This window comes from Corvus kubaryi, unplaced genomic scaffold (genome assembly GCF_017639235.1).
Source record: "Corvus kubaryi isolate FWS band 111438036 unplaced genomic scaffold, C.kubaryi_AGA036_p1.0 37398, whole genome shotgun sequence".
In the NCBI taxonomy this organism is placed as follows: domain Eukaryota; kingdom Metazoa; phylum Chordata; class Aves; order Passeriformes; family Corvidae; genus Corvus; species Corvus kubaryi.
This window is the reverse complement of record NW_024581137.1, coordinates 16,384,477-16,401,336: the sequence shown is the minus strand read 5'-3', so window position 1 is coordinate 16,401,336 and position 16,860 is coordinate 16,384,477. Positions and strand designations below refer to the sequence as shown.

Below are 16,860 nucleotides of genomic sequence, written 5' to 3'. Positions count from 1 at the left end.
AATGGTGAATGCGACTCACATAGTACCTAAGGCTGCATACTTGCTGTTATCAATTAATAGCATTTCTGCTGGAATGAATTATCTTTCAAGAAACTGAAATGCAGAAACTAGAGATTAAAGGACTGTGCTAGAAAATTTCTATGGCATATGCTGCTCTGTCTTGGTTTTGCTCATGACAACAAGTTGAAGGAATTGACATATTTTCCTTTCTCTGTTATCCATATATGCTAAATAAAGGTCCAAATGAAGCAAGCGTTTGGCAGTGAAATAGTAACACTTGTATGGAGGGGCAAGTCATGCCAGAGGATTTGATAAGTAGGTTGAAAGTGTTGTGGTTGTCTTCCTAACATGGATGTAGGACTTACCCTGTGGGCACCATGGATGAACTGCAGTGATGTGCTGTTCTGAGCCTCTAAGTTTTTGATGTGAGTGTCCTTACAGGAAACACCATTAGGAGGATTTATAGCTTTGAACCACTTCACATGTGGGTCAGAGTGTCTCACTGACAGTAACATGGGAAGCCAGACATAAAGCAGTGAATTAAATCAATTCCCAAGTTACTGCCTTGACCATAATCCCATTCGTTTCCATGAACAACAGATGTACTTCTCATGTCGTGTAAGGAGTAAGGGTACCAAGCCCAGCCCTACTGGTGCAATTGCCTTGGTGCTTCTGACCTCACCATTTTCACGTGAAGCATAAAAATAGCTGCTGCACCTGTAGTTCTTATTCAGACTTCCTGAGGATTACCTGCCAGGGGAGTTTTGCACTGTCCCAAGGGTGATGTCTTTTGCAGATGCTCTGGCAGCGTGTGGCAGGGCCCACACGCTGTACTGAGGCACAGAGCGTGGCTGTGTGTTTGCAGGAGGGAGCTGTGACCCTGCTCTCAGGAGGTGTTGCCATAGCTCCCAGATCAGAGGCATGTTCAGGAGAGCTGAGTCAGTTTGAGTTGAGGAGGCTGGCTGGTGTGGAGGCACTGGGTTTGCCACAGGAGCACACACAGTGTAGATACACAATGTGGGATCGTTTGCTTTTGTAGTGTAGTTGGGGCTGGTGGAGAGTAAAAGTGGTGCATGTAGTGCAGCAGAGGGCGTGGGTTTGGCATCTCACCTCAGAGATGTCAGCATCCTGTTGCTGAAGGGGATGGCTGGAAACCTTTGGTAGGGGGACTGATCCCAGCAGAGAATGAGCATCTGCTTGTTCTGTCATGCAGAAGGTGTTGGAGCCTGCAGGCTTGTGTTCCTGACAGTCAGGAGCCTGAGAATAAATGTCACTTAAAATAAGTCGCATGGTAGATTATACAGATACAAAGTGCTGGGGTGTTCTGGTTTTTGTTATTGTTCTTCACTGCAACAATGAGGGTGGTTAGACCTAAATAAAGCCTTAAAAGAGGAACCAGTCATCTTTGGAGGAAAATGATAAACTGGAATTTCACAGCAGTGTGTTTTTCGGCTGAAGCTTCCTACTCTGTGTAACTAACACCTGGGTGGAGTTGTGCTCATGGGCAAATGCATATTTCACCATTTGTAAGACCTGTGCTTCAGGCACCAGTTAGAGGAGTGCTTAGAGTTCAGTAATTTGTATCTGCTTCATCGGAGTAGGAGGGAAATGAATGGGTACAGAAGTTGCTGTTAATTTGACTGCTTCGTCCTTGGTGTCTTTCGGGTTTTGTTTTGTTATTTTAAACTCCAAGTGGGGACTAGTCATCTTTTTCCTATTGGATGAGACTGTATACAATTATTACATGAGTAAGTTTGGGGTTGGTCTCCAAGCACAGATTTGTAGTGATGATTTCTTTGTTCCAAGTGCTTATCTTACAAACATGGGAATCAAACCTTTTGATGAATCACTGCATAGGGCTTTTTTAACTTAATCTATTTGCTTTGCATGACTAATATCCTTATATGCAGCTTTCCCAAAGAGAGTGAAAAGAAATCTTCAGGCTCATTCATTTAGAAATGAGCTTTTAATTCTGTTCCTGCACCTGCAAAGAATCTTTTTCTTTGTTAAATATACTTCAGTACTTAATATTTTTCTTGCAATATAGTCATCATGCTTGGAGTCTTTTTTCAGTTAGTTGTGAAACTCATTTTGAGCAGTGAACCATGTATCGTCCAGTAATTTAATTGGAAATATTAAAATTCTTCTCAGTGAGAAAATCATTGACGTGATACATATTGTTTAAATGATACATTTCAGGCTTTCACTGAGAAATGAGATTATTGACTGGATTTGAGTTAATGAAATAATAAGTTAATGTCCATTTAATTCTCCGTTTTTGACCTTGTTACCCATTTGAATAATTCCTTAGAACAAATTGGAGTACCTTAAGAATCGAAAGCTATTTGCACTGGACTAAAATAATGCTGATGCGGGTTCAGGTTTTGCATAACACTAAGAAGGAAGCAAAGAAGCTTTTACAGAAGTATGTTGCTTTTTCTCTAAAAATTGATGTATTGTTGCATTTTTTTCCACTTCTGAGAGCACAGTGGCAGCTTGCAATGTATTTTAAATCTTCCAGTGAATAAGCAGTCTTGCATTCTAGAAATCCTCAACAATAATGACAAAACCCTCCTGAATTAGGGCACTTCTTCAAGCCAGCTGCTTCCTGATTATCAACATGTCACTCCAGCAGTCTGCATAAATGCTGCTCTCTAATTAGAGTTACAAGCCTTGTTGAGAGCTCACACGGCCCTTCCTCTTCATCTCCTTAAATCCTGGGCCAGGTCCCAGCCTGAATTTGCATCAATCTGCAATAATTTGATATATTTAGAGTCTGTGTTGGATTCTGAGATTGAAATCAGAATCACTTTGCTTACATATGTGGAAATTTCAGTGGAGTAGAGAAAATATTTTAATTGCTTTAGCTAATCATGTGAGGAGGGCAGCTCATCCCATTTGGAAATAGCTGGAATTTACTTTTTTAAAATACAGAAAAATTAACAATGAAGTGGAATGTAGGTGCTCTTCTCCATTGATAGAAGCAGTAGCTGAAAATATTGGCTTTCTGTGCCAATTCCAGCTGATTTGCTAGCCTGCTGTGGGGATTTGGCCTGCCTGCTAGCACCGTTGTAGCATTACCTATATGAGATGTCCTTGCCATTGGAAGTCCCTCTCCGAACTTGTTACACTACTTTTTGCCTCCTCACCGAGTGAGTAATTTACAAACAATTCCTCCCTGAGAAACCATGCCAGACATAACATCTAGAACAGGCTGTTGTAGGTTTTGTATAAAAGCTGTCTCTGAAAGACAAAGATTTGATGTCCAGGATGCCATCTTTAGAGTTTGGCTCTGGGTTCCTCTGCTGAAGAATTCTGGCTTAGTCCAAATGCCAGTAACTCTTTCGAATGTGCCAGCTCATATGTGAATATAAAGAGGAACCTGAAGGTAGAAACAAACAGGTAGAAATAATTTTTAGAGCTCTAATCTGCCTTTGTCCTTTCTTTCCTTCCTGCAACATTTTGAAGGATGCACGCCAGAAGTTCCGCTCTGTGCTGGTCGAAGCAACAGTAAAACTGGATGAACTGGTAAAGAAGATTGGAAAAGCTGTAGAAGACTCCAAACCTTACTGGGAAGCTCGGAGGGTGGCCAGGCAGGTAAGAACTTTCTGCCTTACAAGCTTGTGGTTGGAGGGCACACACTGATGGTGTTGCTTTCCTGCTATTAATAACATCTAAGCATATGCACTTGGCTGACACTGCTCTGGGTCTTCAGTTGCATGTCAGCCATGGGAATCGATGGCAAAATGTATTTCTTCACAGCCACAGCTGCACATGCTCTTCAAACTTAGAACAGCTACAGCAGACACGAGCAAAAGACTAGTTCTCTTCTCTCATTATAAATGGTCTTTGAGAGCCCTGCTCTTTCCTATCAGTAGTTGTACTTATTTGAAAATACAGTGTAGACTTTGTGTATCTGTTTTTTCTTCTTAAAGAAAAATGCTCAGCAGCTAAATGGCTGCAGGTGGAAGCTGCAGGGAAAGAGGCTGGAGTGGGGTGGGCTTGGGGAAACCTGCCGGGTTTGGTGCTGATTAGATTGTGATGAAGCAGGAACGTGCTAAACATGGCTCTAAAGTGTTTTGGTTTGGGGACAAACTGAGCTCTGCTTCCTCTGTCATCAGGGCCTTACTTGCCATGCCCCAACTACTACTTGGTTATTGATAGGCCTTTGTAGCTCAGGGAGGGATGAGGTGTGGAAGTAAGGGACCTGCTGGATGAAGGGAAAGCCAGAAAGCTGTGATGTGTCAGGCAGCATCTCACTATGAAGAAAAAGCTGCTGAGAGTTGAGTGTGTGGTGGCTTAGGCAGTGCTTCTGCTGGGAGTCTGTGGTGGGGCTTGCTGGTGTGTGAGTCTTTTTGTTTTTTCCCCAAGGGGACCCTGTTCCTGGTTGCTATTTCTGTTTTCTCTTGAGGCAGGAAGAGTCAGGAAGAACTGCCTAGAGCTGCTACTTCTGTGCTTGGCTGGAAGGATGTGTGGGGTGTCATCTGTGGCTGGGTAGCTGAGATGTGATTGTGTTCAAGGGGAGAGTGAGAGATGGGGTGGCATGTGTGAAATACATGAAAATTGCAGAAGCATTTTGTTCATAAAAGTAGGTAGAGGGGTGAGAAAAGTAGAATAGTGTGTGCCAGGAGGCAGAGAGTAAACTCTCAGGGTAAGAGAAGGGGAGAGAAGAGAATGCATCCTCAAAACAACACACAGGAAAGCTAGGCACAAACACAAGCTTCATTCCCTTGAAAGTTGATGAAGCAGGAGCTGGATTGATGGGACATGGCATACAAGATAATATGTGAGTATGTTGGTGCTTTAAATTGCATAGCATTGTTCTGGCACTATTGTCTCAGGCAGTGGGGATGATGTGTAGGGACTGTTAGGCTTAGTCCTGCAGAGTAGAAGCAATATGGCAAATAGGTAAGCTCTACCCTGCTTGCTGTGCTTTGAAGTATTTACCTCTCCTCTGTAAGTGCTCTGAAACCAATCCCTGCTCACAAGGACTATGGTGTGTGCTAGAGATAAACCAGTGGTGAGCTAGAGAAGCTAGTAATTGTGTAAACTAGTATGTGCAATTTGGGAAAAAAAATCCCTGCAGCCCTTCCTTGAGCATGATGTCACACTTCTATTACTATAAATAGCTGTGTAAGGCACAGCATGCATAGGACTTCAGGAGTTACACTTGGAAAAGTCAGTGGTAGAAGCACACACTTTGCAGTACAAAAAAAAAACAACGATATCAAAAGGTCGATTGACTTTGAGGTTTGTAACATCACACACTCAGAGCAGTGAACTTTGCCTTCTGTCCTGAAGCTGGCAGCAGATTATGTTCTGGAAATGGAATTTTGTATTGTTAGGTCTCTGCTACCCATGAAATCCATTCAGTCATTCTGTTTCAAAGGTACTTTGCAAGATCACTAAGAAACCTAAGCCCCTGAAGGTCCTTAAATTAGTAGGATCACTGCTCTGCTAGTGGGCTTGTTAGAGAGAACCATATTTTTCTCCCAATCCATTCTGTCACTAGCTATGTGTACATGCTATTTATCCCTGATCTGTTTATTTGCTACACACTCAGTTGTCTTTTAATTCCTTGATAGCATTTTATTTTAAAGCAGGGGTTGTCCTTCTGACCACTCATTTCACTTTTTTTTCATTTTGTGTTACGAATCTGGTCACAGAACAGAGTTCCCACTTTGCATCTGCCCAGTAGACAGAAGATGGGCTCTGGTTTCCCTTTGGCTCTTTGTCTAATAACATCTTAAAGTGGAAAATTTGAGGGCCAAGAGGAGTGCAAGCGTTGAAAGACAGTGAATCTGTCTGGAAACTGGGAGATTGGAAAGATTGGTGCCAATCATCAGCTAAGCATCTGCCTAAAGAGTTTTTCTAGTTTTAATTTAATCTAGAAAAATTCCACTTAACTGGGAGCAAATCCACTATGATAAAGCAGGCAGAAGGGGTGAATAGGTAGGGAAATACGAAACTGGAAGAATGTACCAGAATATTAACATAGGTGCCAGTTTGCATCTGTCTTTCTACTTTGATTTGCAAGACTGTAGAGAAATCATGGGAACAGCTTCTTATTTTTTCCACTTAAATTTATAATAACATCTAGCCTATGAAGAATTGTGTTCCTCCTCCTGTCTCTACAGTTATTTTACAGCCATTAGGCTGCCTCCAAAAATATAGGCACAAGGTTCTTGGGGCTGAAACAGCTTTAATTAAACAATAAGGGAAAAATGCATGACTCTGTTGGTAAGAGAAAGGGAAGTGTAAATTCCTGTTTGTTGCTCTCACTAAAGGGAAGTGAAAATATGACCTATAAACTTTAAGCCTTTTGGAAATAAAGAATTGCATAATTAATGACGTTTAGTTTGGCAGAAATGCAGGAGTTGTCCAGAATTACTTGTGTTTAAGATGTCAGCTGCAGGGTAAGTTGCCTGATGCAAGCTGTCTGAAGTCACATTGAGGAGCTTGCTTTCACTTGGCACCAGCACGAGTCTCTTTTGGAAATACGTGTTTCTTACCTATTAAGATAAAACCCATTAAGAAAGTATGAGGGCTGTGATGTGGGGTCACCAACTGAAGTATGACACTGGAGAAGCTTTAGAACCTTGAGCCCTTTTGTCTACTCACCCTTATCCCCATCTTGTGCAATCCTGTGTTGGCAGAAGATAAGGAATTCAAAACAAATTAATTCTCCTGTGCAGACGTCCTGTAGCATCTTGTTTGTGGAATGTTTGCCAAGAGAGCCTCAGCTTGGCCTGTCTCAGGGTGAAACTTTGCTTTACCTGAACATTGGTCCACTAGTGTTACAATTTGAGTGCTTTGCTCTCTGAAATGGTGGCACAGGGAGTCAGGATGCTGTCTGTTGGTACCAAAGCAGTAATATTTGGCTTTTGCTGAGATTCAAGGGAGATCTAGCTAATATTCTTGCTTAAGGAGATTTCCTGTAACTTCTGCCAAGACAGAACTGTTAGTTGTGATTCCTCATTTGGTACAGCAGTGGGCCTTTTGTGTTGATTGAAGACACACCTTACTCTTTTGGAGCATTTTGATTGCAATTTGTTGTTTAATCAAATTTTGAAGTACTTGTGCTGTGAGAACTTTTTTTTGTTTGGCATTTTATCTTTCCATGTTGTTCTTTAGCTTACGCAGTAATGCCCACATTCAATGGAAGAACTTTGGCACGTAGCAGAGGACTGTGCATGTACACAGGCAATGGCCCACATGGCAGCAGTATGAAATTCCTGTAATCCAGAAGGTGGCCCGGGTTCTAAGTGTTCAGAAAATGAAATTTCCCATGTCTGTTTGGTGTGGGTGGTGATTTTTTCTTTTTTCTTTTAATTTTTTTTCCCACTGGTAGCTGCTTCCCTAGTTGACTAGTCGAAGAATTAGACTTTTCTTGCCCAACAGTAATGGGGAAGAAGGGTGAAGTTGCCAGGAAACATTAATAATGTAAACAGCAGTCCTGAGCCTCTGAGGTAAGGAGTGTCTTAAGCTGCTGTTGACTTAACATTTTGCAGGGCTGGGGCTGGAAAGTGCCTACGCAATAGTGCTCACATTAGTGTCTGAGCTAGTGACAGAGCTGGGAAGTGTGTTACCTCCCTGGTGACAGCATGCTCTGGGACAGGATGCTGTGCAAAAGCAAGTGTGGTCTAATGCATAAATCACTTGGCTGGCAGGAGCTGATTTTGTGCTGCTGCATGGCACAGATAAATGACTTCATCTCTCTCTCAGTTCCCATGTAAAATGAAGCTGTCAAGCTGATGTGAAGCTGAGTTCATTAAGGGAAGTAAAAGTGCTTTGGGGTTACTGGGTGAGAGGTGCCATTAAAAATCTGTTATCCATACATCATCACTTGTGAACCCATAGACAAACTGAACAGACTTTCCTTTCTGCTTTGTTTCTGCTGGAAAAAGAATCTGATAAAACTGTGTTCCCACCCCCACAAAAAAAACAATCCGTGCATTTGTAGTGACCCTAACCTGACTAAAAGTCCTGGGAGTATTGCTTTTAATTGAGTTTCAGCATTTTTTGGTTTGTTTTTTGGTTCTTTTTTGTTTGTTGGTTGGTTTTTTGTTTGGTAGTGGGCTTGTTTGGTTTGGTTTTGTGGCAGGGTGAGGGGTTACATTTTATTGGCTTAGATTGGGAGTAGGTGAGGATGCTTTGCTTATCTTTAGTACTGAGCCTATTTGGGAGGGACATGGTTTTGCTTTGTGATACTCCCTTTACCCCTCTCAGCCCCTGCCTCATTTAGCTTTTACAAAAAAGTGTCAGAAAACTTGCTTCAGGCAAAAATAGGTGAAAGATCTATGCTAGGTCATATCTGTCTGTATCTCTCACTAAAGGACCCACCTGTACCATGTGTTCATACAGCAATATGTTGGAGGGATATGAATGTTCTGCTTGCTCTTGGGTCAGTCTTCCTAGATTTTACAGCTAATTGTTTTTTTCATGTTGTTAACATACTTAAGCAGCACTCTTTTATCTGAAGAGGCTTGGAAAAACCCGCTGGAAGCAGTGTGTACAGTGGTTCTTCCCCACTGATGTCCAGGCATACCCAAGAGGAAGTGCAGTTGATAGACAAGTAGACTTTGTTCAGCAGAGACACCTGTGAACATCTGTTCACTGCAACTTTTTATGTTGTAGAGCTCCTTTCTCTCACCTCACTAATAATCTTTGTCTCGTGTAATATTTTATAACTGGATTGCCACATCTGTGTGAAGAAATCAGCTGAGAGAATAAAGAATTATTAGAGGTGAGCTTTCAGATATTCAGATCCTGCACCTCCATTCTGCTTGTCTTCACAAAACTTGGGGGAGCCCAGTTACCACTGGGCAATTACTTCCTCTCTCAAATGTGAATATTGATGTGATTTGATGAATTCTGTATTCAAAGTGAATCAGGATGAAAAGTAGCTGCTGTAATCTTGCAGAACAGGAACAGAGGAGGAACTGAGCCTCTTGGTGGTGAAGGTGGGAGGGGTATAAGCAGATAGGAGCACACCTACCTAGCTGGAAGAGTCTTCCTCAGCAGATGAGACTGATACCCTTCTTTGTGGAGATCAAGCCCGTAAATGAGCAAAACTTTCTGAAGTGGCCATTGCATCTCAGCCTCTAAGTGTGCAGTTTGAGATACCTGAAAGTAGCGTGGCAAGTGTGGAAAGTTACAGATGGTAACTTCCTTAGCTCAGAATACAAAAGCTTTTTTAAATTCATGTAACTTGGAGGTTCAAAACTGCCGGTCATCCTTAAAAATTAATTAGGAACTGGAAATGGTGGTTTTGCCAGTGTCAATTCCTGCAGCACCCAAGTTTCCTATCCAAATTCACTCAGTGAGTGAGAGCTAATAGGATCACAGCACCAGCTGGCTCTGCTGGGGAAAGGAGGGTGGCATTGAGTGTGGATGACGGCTCCTGGCTCCAGTTCCAACAGTGGTAGGTATCCAGGTCTTTCTCTCTGGTTCCTAGACACTAAATGTGTTATCCATCAGTATATTGACTTCCCGTGTCATACAGAATCTCCTTCCCTATCTTACTTTTATGAGCTGAAGTCCTGATGCTCATGTTTAAGACAACAAGGAGTTAAGACTGATTTGTCTAATCTGGTAAGATTATCTTGACAAAAAAAAATGTGGAGGGAGAAGGAACTCGGGAACTTGAGAAGCAAAAATTAAATGTCAGCAGAACTGTGACAGACTTGCATTCCTGTTTGGAAACTTGCCATGGAGCTAGTAAAAAGCAAAATTATTGGCACAGTTACAGTGGAACAGCCAGCTGACCTTTCCTGGCTGAAGGAGTGTTTCTGCTTAACTGTTCATAAACCAAATAACTATCATGTGGATTCACATTTTCAAAGGAAGAAATACAGAATCTTGAAAATAAACTTTCACAAAACTTCTACAATTCTCCCAATTGTTTGAAGAAGAAACCAAGCACCCAGAGCACTTGGGTGGCTATAGTTCAGTGCTGCTGTTGTTGTTAGGTAATCGTACAATCATGAAATGGTTTGGGTTGGAAGGGACCTTAAAGATCAGCTAGTTCCAACCCACCTGCCATGGGCACAGGTGCCACCCACTAGACCAGGTTGCTCGATGCTGAAGCCAGCCTGGCCTTGGACACTTCCAGGGATGGGGCATCCACAACTGCTCTGGGCAACCTGTCCACTGCTTCAGCACACTCTGAGTAAATAATTTCTTCCTAACATGTAATCTAAATCTCTTTTAGTTTAGAACTGTTCCCCTTGTCCAATCACTGGGACTTTTTTTTTGTAGTTTGTATTATTTGTATTTTGTATGGATGTTGGTGCTCCGGCCTTCTGCAATAACCGGTCTAGGCTGGCAGTGTAGGTTGTGTTGTTTGTGCTCTGCCTGTGCTGACTGTTTGCCCTTTTAACTGAGGATGCTGTCTTGCAGCTGCCCTGGTGGGTCTTGGGGAGCCTCTTGGCAGTGGGAGATGGGTGGGAATGATGTCCGGATTAGGAAGGTGGGGTGAATGGTGTGAGAGGTGACTCTCTCCCTGGGTCTGTAAATCAATCATATGGAAATGGCTGTGATTTTTAGATTACTTGGTGGAGAGGCAGGGGAGCAGCTCCCTTCCTGAACTGGGACTTTCCTTGGTGGTTAAGAAACCTGTCTGTGGGATGGAAGCTGACATGATGGCCTTGGTTAGTGCTGTGGCAGACCAGGCCTCGCCTGGAAAGAGATGACTGATGTGCTCTGAAGGGAAAAGAGACATGGAACTTGCCGTGGGAGCAATCGGGAAGCTCAGTGCTGTGAAGAAGTGATAAGGAAATGAAATGTAGGTGAGCTGTGCAAGAAGTGCCTGAAAGTATGAAGCATTGAGGCTGTGAGTTGTACCTGCTTGCCTATGAAGTTTTGTGTGTCCATTTTTCCTTTTTGCTCCCTATGGGCCTGCTCTAGGTCTGAACTCCTTCTTCCCACCAATGTTTTCATTTTTTTATTACAAAACACTTCATCAAATCTTGGGGAAACCATGTTGATACGACGTCAGTCCTCTGGTGAAATGTGGAGTTCCCATTGCAGTGATCCCAAGGGGCATTCTCAGTATATTAATCTCCCTTCCCACATGGTGCATGGCTGGCTGTGGGGCTGAAGAAGGCATAAGCCAAGCAAGGGAGTCTGTAATTTTATTATTGAGGGTGAAGAGTCACTTCCTGGACTTTCACCAGGGAATCCACTGAATTTTTAAAGTTTTTTCTAAAGCAGGGTGTACTTTGGATTCAGTCAAACGAATGTTTTTCAATGCTCAAAGTTTGATGGAGTGGCTCTTGTGCTCTCCTGTCATGTTTGCACAGTTGCATCCGAAAGCCCGTGAGCAGCCCGTGAGTGGGAGTCACTGCCCTACAGTCAGGGCTCAGTCTCTCACCGCTGCTGCACAGAGCTTGTGCTTGGTGTGTTCTGTGTGTTCCACCTGAATGCTCAAAACTTGAAAACTGTATTTTAAGTTTTGAATCATGGTTCTGTTGCATTTTCCTTCAGGCCAAAGTAGCAACAAAGCCTAGGAAGCAGGGAATTCAGAGTCACTTACCTGGGTTAACAAGCTAGGTTTTGCCTGGCTGATTTATTAACATTATTTATTTACTTAAAGACTGACTCAATGTGACTTTTGTCTTCTGGCTCTGTCACCTGGTTGAGCAGTGTGATATTGGAGTGTGTCAAACTGGCTGCCCTTGAACTGCCGAGAAGATGACAGATGTTGCCTGGTCGGATTGGCAAAGTTACGCCAAAGATCTGATATGTGAAGCAAAGCTCCTTAATGTGTTTGTCTTCCCATCAGCCTTACTAATGCAGGACAGTAGGTCAGTGCAACTGGCAGGTTTTTACCCTCTTAATCCAGGGCAGGTGCAAATCTGCCCCATGTTTGGGAGCACTGACAACTGCTACTTCACAGATGAATGGAAAAAAATCCTTACCTGGTTCAAATTTAGTGCTCTGTTGCTTATATTTCCTGCAGAGGAGGCGGCATCTGTAACAGTATCTCTGCAAGTACAATGTTCCTGGCACATTTGGATAGCGGGAACTAATTTTAATCACTTGCTTGTTGTAATACCTGTGTCAATAAGTTCTGTGTGTGTGTGTCCCCCTCCAGAAGATAATCACCTGTATCTCTCTGAGCCTCTGTGTCTCTGTGAATAGATCTAGTTATTTTGGGTTGGTATTCATACACCTTACATTTCTGTTTTGTGTGAGCACTATTCTGTTGATGGATGGTTAGTTTGTATAAGCTATTGATACAAAAACTGTAACTGGTTTTCTTACGGTTATTCGCTGATGTGCCTTGGAGGGCTCTATCATGTAAATTTGTTGACTTTTTACTGTAAATTAGAGGTTCTTCCCTCTTCTGCTTTTCTTCACAGTAGTAGAAGAAAACACTGTTTAAACTGTTTTGAAGAATTTATCTAGGAGAGATGAAAAAAAATTACTCTCTTTTGGTGTCTCTTTCTCCCACTTTCTCCAACCCTACAAAGCCTCCATCAGTTCTCAGCCATTGTGGATGGCAGTAGTTCAAAGCCAGATTAGCTGTTCAACCTCCTCTCCATTAATTGTCAGGAATCAAATGAACTGATTATTTTTCTAACCTTCAAGAATGTTTTTTTTTCTGTTGTGAAATACTTAAAGTATTCTGCAAGTAGCTCTGAAGTAATGGAATACTGGGTTGAGTTGGTGTGGAAATACCCTCAGTTCTTTGCAGTAACAAGGAGAAGGCTGGTGCAGAAAAATTTGGGGTTTTTTGATAGATGTCAGCTGATTTAGGCAGAAAGAAGGGATACAGGTGATCTGGCTACTACATTTAGCCACAGATGCAATAACAGATGCTGGAACTGGCAGGAAGGTGTAAGCAGCTCTCAAGGGGTGGTGGGATGTAAAAATAGAACAGAATCTCTTTTTTCTTCTGCTGTTGTATGAAGATTTGAGTAACATCATTTTGCATCCTCTTAAGTTTGGAAAAACCTGAGAGGTAAGGTTGTGCATTCCTTAGCATGACTGTAGCACTTGCACAGCTGTTGCCAAAACAGATCTACAGGGAAAAACCAATTTAAAGGAAAGATTGCTTTGTTGTCTCTCACTATTTCCTCTCCTGATTTTTTTTCTGGCCTCTAGTAAAGGCTATTTCAAGAGATTGTAAGCCACAGACAGGATAATCTGTTAAAAATAGTAGTTGGCATTTGAGCTTGGGTGGCTTGAGGTCAGGGTGATATCCTATGTACCTGTTTGGCGTGATAATTGCTCAGGGATGACTGCTGAAGGGAGCACAAGTCTTGCAACTTTGGGGAATTTGTTCAGCCCACCAAGTCTTTTTTGTGTACAGTGATCTGAATAGGTGGGAGTCTATATTGTAGGGATAAATGTTCATGCTAGGGTCTGTTGCCCAAACAGATGTGATATGGATGTTGGTTGCTGCCTTCTGGGTGTGTTTCGTTATGACTTCTAATAAAACAGCATGAATTTTGGAGCTTTTGTCTGCTCTTGCTGGAAAAGATTATCTGAAGAGTCTAATTTCTGTATTAGGAAATTAGTGTGTGGGAATGGCTTCGTGTTGACTTCATTTCTGTAAGAAATATATCTCAAGTGCATCAAACAAAAAGTTGTACTATAAAACAAGAGAGTTTGCTGCCAGGATGTGGAAGAAATGTCCACCTCTTTTAGCTGTGTCTGCTTCTGGTGGTTGTTTGTTTATTGTTTTGTTGTTATTGTTTGGTTTGTCTCGGTAGGTTCTTTTAATTTGGTGAAGTGTGCTAATGGCTTGTTCTCAAAGGAGGATTTTATTGCTGTGTAGTGGAATTGACATATTCCCTCTTCCTGCTGCTACCTAGACTATTTCCTTCGAGGAATGGACTTAGCCTTTCATTAGTCCAGGACACCATCCGCAACTTTTTTGTTTAAGTGAAGCAAGCCTGTTATTCACATGTGCTGTGGAGTTGTGTAATTTGACTAGGAAAAATGTCAAAGAGTCAATATTTATCTTCAGCGTGTCCCTTAGGAAGATGACTGCCTCAAAAGTATCTGTGAGCATGCAAAGGTGTACAAGGTCAGCCTGGAACTTTCTTCCAGAGCATATTCCTGGTATTGAGGATAGGCAGTTGCTGGTGGGTGTGAGGCTTTCTGGGAACTGGGAGAACATGTCCAGAACAGCCCATCTGCCAGGTGAAACTCCTACCCACATGCCTTGTCTTTGCTTGTGCCAGTATGCATGCACAAGATGTGCTTTCAGAACCAGGCTGCCAATCCCTTGCAACACTCTGGGAACTTCTACTTAAAAGCATTTGCTGCTTTGGTGGCAATTACATGAGACAACGATCTAGTGTTTCTCCTGAACATTCTTGTTGCATCTGTATGTGCCAAATGTTGATCATCTTGGATAATTAGCAAAAGCCACTAAAGCAGGCGGTGTACCTCTTGGAGGGTGTATTGGTGGGAGTTGTTCCTTGCTTCTATATTTAATTCCAGCAAAGCAGGCTGCTGCCAGGTGCAGATGAGCATGTAGAGCCTCTGTAAACCTAGAAACCAGCTGTAAGCCCTAGACTTGCTGACTCACTGGCTAAGCTCTCAGAATGCAGGTGCATAGAGCGGGGAGGATTATCGTGGTGTTTTTCTCTCTTAATAAGATCATTTACCTTGGAGATCAAAACCTGGACATGTTCTGTCATCCCCTCCCTTCCAGAAAGCAACAGCTTAATAATTTTGGCCACAAACAATTGCACAACTAACAAGCAGATGGCAGTGAATGCCCAAGAAGGCTGTGCCTGGGTGGTAGTAGACTGAACAATTTGTCATGTTCTGGTGCCATAGACTCGTTAATTAGTGTGACTAACTCCAAGCGCACCAGCATCTCTCAACAACTTCGTGAAAAACAAAGGAGGGGCAAAAGGCTTGGGGTAGTGTCTCCCATACAATCTCTGTGCCCAAGTGAGCATGGCCTCCCTATTCCTGTAAGGCAAAGAGCTACACCAATTAAAACCAGTGAGGAGACCAGCAGGTTTCAAATGACTGACTGCACAGTGGCAATGATCAGCTTAGAGGGGATATCCTTGCCCTCGTTTCACAAGATCCCGGTTGCAACCTAGATGGGAGCTACGAGAGAGCAGAGGAGGGCTGGCAGCTGATTGTTCAGTTCAGTCCAGACCAGGACTAGTCTTAACAGTGTTTAAGGAAACTCTATGTTCAGATACTTTCTTTCTCATTTCCTTCCACAGCTCCCAAAGAAGGGAGGTGGGATTCTGCCTTTGAGGAGTCCAGCTGTCCTTGTGCTGGTAACAGAAGCAGCTAATGAATGAGCTGCTGGTTGTGCCCTGAGGCTTCTGGGTCTTCGAACACACTCGTGATCCTGTCTTAAAGGAGTTACACATACCACCTAACTTTAGCACAGAGCTAGATGTCTCTTGAAACATGCTTTGTAGGTCTGCTCTTATTTCCTGTGCCTTTTTATAGACTGCAGGAATGTAATACAGAACCAGGAGTCAGGTCAGTTCTACAACAATTTGGCTGTTAGAAGAGAAGGGGTGGATGCATGTAGGAGACAAAAAAGCCCAGCACAGGAGTAAGACACCTAATCAAAAGCAGAGACTGAGGGACACATGGTTATAGTGTTCCACAGGCATTTAATTAGTTATGCAGCTGGGAGGAAATGGTTTGTGTTTCACAAAACTCTAACAAGGCTTGTTTTCACCTTTTCCTCCCCTTTGTCTTCTCCATCCAGTTAAAAACCTTTAAATATGCTTTTGAAAAAACAAATTCTAACCCATGTTCAATTGTATAGCTTTATAATAAACTGCTTAAAGAACATAAGGGTATTTCAGACTCTTGAGAGACTATTTTTTGTCAGTAATGCAAACAGTCATTGCAGATTATACAGCTCAGGCCTCAGATCTGTTAAAATGAGGTCACTCTCAAGGCCTTGGATTTTAGAAGTTGTTTATGAAAGTATAGCTATAGAAAGGGTTTTCTGAGGTGGTTATACTACTTTTCATTTCTGGTTTGGATCAGAGTTTTTAGGCTGTAGGGAGAAAGGGAAGGTCATGGTCCTTAAAAAAAGCAAACAAAAGCCCTACTCTCCCCCAGTTGCACCACTAGTCTGTTTATTCAGGAAAATAAATGCATCTGAGTGCGTAGGAGAATATTCAGCATCACTGCAAAGTTTTTGCAAAAATGTTCTTCATGCTTTGAGAAACTAAGAAAAATATGATGGTATTTGGTAGAAATACTAGTTGTACAGGACCTTTGGAGGTCATCAGATCTCAACTTTCTGCTCTAAGCAGATCTGTCACATTGCTGGATTGCATCAGCCATGGCGTTGCCAAGTCTTTGAGACCTCCAGAGATAGGGATTTGAAACCTCTCTGTGTAACTTGTCTGCAGGATTGGCCAGCCATGGCCCTCTTAGTTTAGCCTAGGACATGGTTTGCATTACTCCCAATGAGACTGCACCTTTTCAGCTTCCTCAGCCTGACACCTGCTGTAATGTGCAGGTCCTTTTTGACAGGGCTGATCATGGGATTATTCCGCCCCAAGTGCAGGACTTGACAGGTCTCCTTGTTGTAAAGTGTCTCTTGGCCCAGTCAAGTTTCAACAAGGTCCATCTAGGTTGAGGTTCTGCCTTTTCAACCACCTCCTCTGACTTAGTGTCATTCGTGCATTTGCTGTGGATGGAGTTGTGCCTGTGTCAAGGTTGTTGTTAGTTGTGTTTGGATGTTGAGCATTATGAGCCCTTGTGTTGACACCTGGGCTGCTGCTCTTGTTACTGCCTGCCAGCTGCATTAAAACAGGTTGAGGAGGACTGAAGCTGAAATAGCAGCATTCAATGGCTGGTTACTGTGAATGGTGCAGAGAGCACTCAGCTGCCTCCGCCTTGTAG

General features: G+C 42.7%; 1 protein-coding gene across 1 annotated transcript in view; it reads left to right on the top strand.

Annotated features, from left to right (window-relative positions):
- The window catches only part of SH3BP5 (SH3 domain binding protein 5), a 51,724-nt gene that overhangs the window by 8,976 nt on the left and 25,888 nt on the right, over positions 1 to 16,860 (top strand). Inside the window, exon 3 of the mRNA XM_042043894.1 lies at positions 3,469 to 3,597. Within this exon, the coding sequence (XP_041899828.1) occupies positions 3,469 to 3,597 (129 nt within the window). The remainder of the gene's footprint in view (positions 1 to 3,468; positions 3,598 to 16,860) is intronic.